This window comes from Dendrobium catenatum, unplaced genomic scaffold (assembly GCF_001605985.2).
Source record: "Dendrobium catenatum unplaced genomic scaffold, ASM160598v2 fragScaff_scaffold_847, whole genome shotgun sequence".
Taxonomy (NCBI): Eukaryota; Viridiplantae; Streptophyta; class Magnoliopsida; order Asparagales; family Orchidaceae; genus Dendrobium; species Dendrobium catenatum.
The window spans coordinates 2,131,269-2,138,050 of record NW_021319309.1 but is presented as its reverse complement, the minus strand read 5'-3'; the positions used below and the strand labels follow the sequence as shown (position 1 = coordinate 2,138,050).

General features: G+C 35.5%; 1 protein-coding gene across 2 annotated transcripts in view; it reads right to left on the bottom strand.

The window, feature by feature from the left end:
• Nucleotides 1-5,152: 5,152 nt before the first annotated feature.
• Nucleotides 5,153-6,782, bottom strand: part of LOC110116387 — a 9,511-nt gene continuing 7,881 nt past the window's right edge. For both annotated transcript variants that reach the window (XR_003701475.1, XM_020849930.2), the window contains 2 exons: nucleotides 5,651-5,735; nucleotides 5,153-5,588 (listed from right to left, as the gene is read on the bottom strand). Coding sequence is in view for 1 of the 2 variants with exons in the window: in XM_020849930.2 (XP_020705589.1) it covers nucleotides 5,534-5,588; nucleotides 5,651-5,735 (140 nt within the window). In the remaining variant the exon portion in view is untranslated. The remainder of the gene's footprint in view (nucleotides 5,589-5,650; nucleotides 5,736-6,782) is intronic.

The following is a 6,782-nucleotide window of genomic DNA, read 5'->3' as shown; positions in this document are numbered from 1 at the left end:
CTTGAACTTTACAAGATAGCATGGAACTCATTCCTAAATTAAGTGATCAATAATTCAAAATCAAACTTGATTCAAATAATAAGTCTTGAACCCAAGTGAACAAATGCAATGACTTATTAGTCAATGTATATTCAAGAGGTTCAAAGTAAAGTGCAGTTTGCATACAATCAAAGTTTCTTGATTGCAACATGCGTAGTAACATGCCTACAAATGACAATACTTCATACAAATACATGCGACATAGTTTGTTGATGAATGAACATCTCTCCTACAAATGAAGATATATAATGAATACGAGCATGACGCTTGTACAAGTACATAAGTTCATCTGTACGAGGAAGGAGGTCATTTGCAAACAAGAAAAAGACTAGCAATTCAAGAATATATTCATTATTATCACAAAGGACTTTTGATCAACACATGAGTAATGTGATGTATGTTGTGTTCACGTTAGTGGGTCTACGAGTTCATGCAAAGGAGCTTAATGATGTTAATGAAACAAGTTCTTAGTAAGCAGAGCCACTCTCATAGATGATGAAGAACTTGCAAATACAATTTGCTCACAAAAACAAGATCCCTTGCCAACTTGTTCAGGGCAATATGCAATGAATATTAGGATACTCATACGATCAGCAATAATCTTGTGCTAAGCAAATATACTATCTCCTTATAAGCAAGAGTAGATGGTATGTGGCAAAGTGCAAATATTTACGGGGTCATAGGAGACTCATAATATGCACTATATCCCATTTACAAGAAAATACTGGATTAAATGTAATAAATGCACGTATCTATAGGTCTTTGTGAGAGACTCGACATACACACTAAATGTTGTCCACAAGCAGAATGCCAAAAGGGTACAACAAAAGCAAACTTCTATGAGATGTAATAGGAAACTCATCGTGCACATAATGTGTTTTACACAGACTCTTGCAGAAAATCCACCATACATGTAAAATATCACTACAAACAACATGCAAAATGACTACAACAATTGCAAGTATCCACGGGCCACTATAGAAGACTCGTAGTATACCCAATCTATTGTCTACAAGCAAGATATAAGGTGACTATATCAAGTGCAAGTAGTTATGAGTTACAGTGGGAAAACTAATTATGCATACAACAAGCTATCTACGAGCATCTATAAATATAAAGCGGGAGATTAGTTAGTGCATTACAATCTACCAGCATAAATCGTGTAAGTAGTGCACGATAGTCTACCAGTACAAAGAAGCGAACAATTCAATCCATAAGCTGCTACAACACGCCACCGGATCCGCAACATTCATGCAAGCGGACAAAAGGCATTTACAAATGTTTCAAAGAACCCCTGCACGTGCACCGTAGTTTGTATACACATAGGTACACAAAAGGGGTAAATGCAATCATAACATCCACATGGGCCCCGACGAGCATGTTGAAGGAACATACGTGATGTCTAGGGATGCTGCGCGGGTTAATAAAATTGAACATGATCCTCCTAACCAAGTAAATAGGAGTCGACAATGTTCATCAAATGATTATAAAATTCCCCCAAACACCTGCATGGGCCCCGACGAGCGTGTTATTAGTATATATGCGACGTCTAGGGATGCTGCGCAGGTCAATAAGTGAATTCAAGTTTGAACCCGATCCTTCTACACGGATCAATAGGAGTCAACAGGGTTCGAACCATCAAACAAATACACGATTATGGTAACCGATATGTTTGTTTTAATACATTCATATTAGGCCTTCAAGACTTATGATTATATGAATTCACTAATAACGGCATAAAGCCTACGAAACCCAATCTCCTATCGGCAAGTTGATAGAGTCGATAGGGTTCAATTAACAAAGAGAAATAACTACTTACACCCCGATGATGGCTGTGCTGAATACAGATCTCAATCGGAGGGATTCACAAATATTATTTCAAAGTGCCCATCAAAATCTAAAACTCCAAGAGTTCTGCAATCCAAAAAATATCAAAATTCCAATTTCAAAGTATTTAAAATTTGAAATCAAAACCATCAAATGCTTAAAGCAAAATACATCCACACTCCGCAATAGTTTACCGAGGTGGACAAATCTGAAAACTACTTCAGCTCACAAAGATCTAATGCCTAGTCAACAATATCATTAGGATTCATTCTCAAACAAATCTTATGCCAATAAGGATATGGTATGTGTCCTCTAACTGGCGGTTTTGCAACCAAATGGCACCGCAGGATAAACGGTTATGACCCGAGGCCCTCTGAACAAATTGGTTTTGCCGCCGAATGGCACCACGAAATACCGGTTATGGCCAGAGCCAATACGCACCTTAGTGGCATCAAATCCTTGAGATATGAATCAATATGATATGATCAATAGGGAACAAAGCCCTCTGTTAGCTAAGGTGGATTCAAATTTGTCCCCTTAGACAAGCATTAACCCTAGGTCTACAAGGTCCCCTTAGACGAAGCAACCCATGGCTGCCGACAAGGATCCTTCTGCTAAGTTGGGTCGACTACCTCCTCTAACTAAGTAGACCAGGGTCCACGATGGCCCGGGACGATGGAACCATGGGATCTTGATCGAGTCCATCATACATTCCCCCACCATCCGCTTTAAGCGCAAGATGGTGAAATTCCCAATTTTAAATATTCAACCTTCAAATTCTCAATCATTTCCAAGCTCTTCAATTCTCAAACCCGTGCTGCTACTATATGCCATATAACACGTATTTCTATGTATCTGATTGACGACTAGTCTTAATCGAAAATTCTCTCTCGTTATCGGGAGGGGTAATTAATTATAAGGGCTTGCGCCTATAGGAAACTAGAACTCGGATCATAAAGTCCTCACAAAATGAGGGTGAAATCTCAGGGTAATGTCTTATCTGCAAACCCATCTGCCTTCCAAAATTTACCCCGGAACTTTACCAGTTAAAAATCCCTCACTGACGAAATGCAACAGTGTGGGCAGAGGTCGGGGTCGAATTTTCGGAGGCCACACTTTTACAAGAGTTGTTAAAGTTTTAAAAGATATTGTTGCTGATTTCTGTTGATGGACGGGACAGCGGGTGAACAATAACAAGTCTTTTATCATGTTTGTTAAAGCAGTTAAACGACCAAGACATAACAAAATTGTTAAGAAGTTGGGATTCAAAGCGTTGAAGGAAATGCAATATTTTGGAATTAAAATCGGTTTAAGGAGATTTGGAATGGCTTTTTTCCAAGGTATTATGTATCATGTAATGGAAAGACTTAATTCTTGGGGAAATAAGAATTTATATTTGGTAGGAAAGATTACTCTTATAAAGGATTCTTTTTTATCTTTGCCAAATTTTTTATCAACACATTCTTTGGTTCCCAAAAGGTTATTGCATGAAATGGATAAACTTAGTAGGGATTTTATATGGCATAAATCCAATGGAAAGAAGGGTTTGCATTATGTTGCTTGGGGAGAATTATGCAAATCGAAAAGTGCTGGCGGTTTGGGCATGCACTCGGCTATTCTTAAAGCTGGTCATCTTAAAGCGAGATTGGCATGGAGATTAATTCAAATCCCGATTCTTTGTGTCACAAGAATATCATTGCTACATATGGGAATAATGTATTGAAGGATGAAAGTAAGAAAGGAGCTTCTAATGCATATCAAATTTTGTTAGATGGCAGCAAATATCTCAAACCCATTATTAAGTTGAAAGTGGGTAATGGTGAAAGTATTACTGTGTTGAAAGATATCTGGCTTCTTGATAGATGTCTTGATTCCTAGTTAGTACTAGCTAATTGTGTGGGAATGGAGGATATGACGTGCATCAATTCATATCTACCGAAGGTAACTGGAATATAGATTAGCTTCAACGTTACTTTCATGATGATCTTATAATGTTGATTTTACAAGTTAAAATCAATCATGATATTCATAATGACCAAGTGGAACCTATGTTTCATTATTCCGGAAAATCAATATCTGCTTTGGCTTATGATGAAGCAACAAAAGGCAACATTATAGAGGATGATCTTGGCTTTTCAAGGTGGCTTAAGAAACTGAAATTGAGAGAAACTGAAATTGAATCCAAGAGTGGAATTTTTTTTGGTGGAGACTAAGTAAGCATACTATTCCTACAAACCTCTTTCTTAAATGTAGAAAACTTTCTTATGATGATTTATGTGCGAGAGGATGCCATGAAATAGAAAATTATGCTCATATTGTGGTGATAATTCAAAAATTAAGAGCCTAGGGATTTAACATTCCAATGTTTCAATCATTGGAATATTATTTGGATGAACTTAGAAGACTCTTTTCAACATTCCAACACAATTAAGGTATATTGTACAACAGTTTTTCTAGCTTGGAAAAATCGGACTAACTTCAAACATGGTAAAAGTGTTCTTCCAAGTGCGGTGGTGGCTTCTAATGTGCGGAATACGTCCATTAATCATTATAATCCAATGCTAGATAACTAGGGTATTAATCTCCTATGGGAGTTTCAAAATTCTTGGCACCCTCCACCGTTAGATTGGATTAAAATAAATGTGGAAGCTTCGCTTTTGGAATCTAATCTTGCAGGGATAGCAAGTGTTTAGAGATCATAAAGGAATACTTCTTTCTTTTGGAAAAAGAAGAATTCATTGGGATGCAGCTCAATTGGAGTTGGATGCAGTTGTTGCAACAAGGGAGGTTATACAAAGTTGGATGATGAATAGCAAAGGTATAATAATTGAAAGTTATAATCTCAACATTATCAGCTTCATTAAAGATTCTTTGAAGAAATCTAATTGGCAAATGGATATTAGTTTGTGAAAGGAGCTTTTCTTTCTTAATAATTTCAATAAGGTTATTTTTAACCATGTTAATAGAGATTGTAATAAAGTAGCTGATTATGTGCTACTTTGGCTTTACAAGGTAGTTTTTTTGTTAGCAACATTCATTCTTCTTTGCTTACTTTGTTAAAGAAGGAATGTGATCCTTTTATGTCCTGTAATTAGTTCTCCTTTTAATGCATTTTGTAATTTTTCACAAAAAAAAAAAAAAAGAATGACTGCTGTTTATCTAGCTAGTGTGTGAAAAGTGGAAGACAAAACTCCAATTTAGTCCGCAACAAAATATAAATCAAAATGTCTATACGGCCGCTTCAGGATCAACTTTTATAAAGATTTCTATCTGGGAGCTAAAGAGGTAAACTTGAACACAGTAATTATTTTCTTAAAGACAAAGCAGAGCTCAAACAGAACCAAAACAAGGTCTCCTGCTTAAAAATTTCTATTCTAATCTCATTGGAAAATGAAAAAAAAAAAAAACTAAATAAACGTGTTAATGTTGTACAAATTGCAGCTTGGATGAGCATGACAATAGAGACAGCTTGGATTACAAATAATATCTGCAATACTTCAAATCTAACATATTTTTATTTCCTTTTTATCTTTTATTCTTTTGCACCAAATGCATTCAAATAAATTAAGCTACTATTCAATTTTGTTGCAAAGGCATAACCTGTTGTTGATTATTCTGTACATATACTCTTATTGTCCAAAACCAGCGTTCAGTAAATCTACAATGTCTATTTTCCATCATCATCCTCATTATCTTGCAAAGAAACACCTCTTGCTTTTGCTCTGTAAAAGAAGCAAAAATGAAAACAAAGAAAAAGCAAAAAAACATGAGATACTGAACTCACCGGCGATGTGCAGGTACAGCCCTCTGGCTTCCTTTCAAGGGTTGAGCATCTTTTGATGGTGGTTTGTCCACACTAGTGGTGTTAGCTAGATGTAAGACAAAAGCGTTAGTTGTATCCATATAGTTCCAAATTCAAGACAAATAGTGAAGATTAGTGGGGATTCCTAAGTGGATCTCAGTCAGGAAAACAAGTTACTAATAATTTATAGTGAAAGCCCCACAGACGCGTATAAAGATCTATATACCCGTTTTTCCAATGATGTAGGTGAAAGATTCAACTGCAACGAGTGAAATAAGGAACTACGATGGCCAAGAATATCCACCAGCCCTTCAGCTTCAGAAGAAATATCAATAAGCTTGTCCAACACATGGGGTGTCAAAATGAATTTTCAGATTAGGTTTGGGTCAAACCCGAAATGACCCACCTTTTTAGATCTGACCAAAGCCCAACTCGATTTAGATTTCAGGTAAACTTTCCTAACATGAACCCAGCCTGATTCTATTTTGGGTCAACCTGACACAACCCAGCAACCTAAATTTTTTTAAAAAATGATATTTCAAAATAAACTATTTAGTATTTTTAAAAATCAAATTTAAGTAGGATTTACATTAATATAAGTCATTTAAAAAAAAAATTTAATTCAGGTAATTTTACTATTTGAGATTCAGGTAATTTGAGCCAAGTAAAACTATGCAAATTTCACCAAACATCATCAGCCAACAGCTAACGAGTAACAAATTAAAGAAGGATTTGTAATTTTGCATTAATTTTTAGCAACACTGCAATAGCCAATAATTACACTTACAATTACACGTTAGGGTCACAGGTCACTTCCTCATCTTCATTACAGTTTAAATTCAGTAATAGCTAACGGTCCAACATTTACAGTTAATAGAAAGATTTATACTAATTGCCAAGAAAATTTAATAAACAAATGATTTATTCACTGCTTGTATTATTATGACCATAGGTCCATAGCTTAATAGCCATCAGCACTTAGCCAGTCAGTAGAGATTAAATCATGAGAAGGTTTGAAGCATTTACCATTTTAAACTAGACTACAAGAGAAGCATAAATGCATAATAATAATAATAATAATAATAATAATAATAATAATAATAATAATAATAAT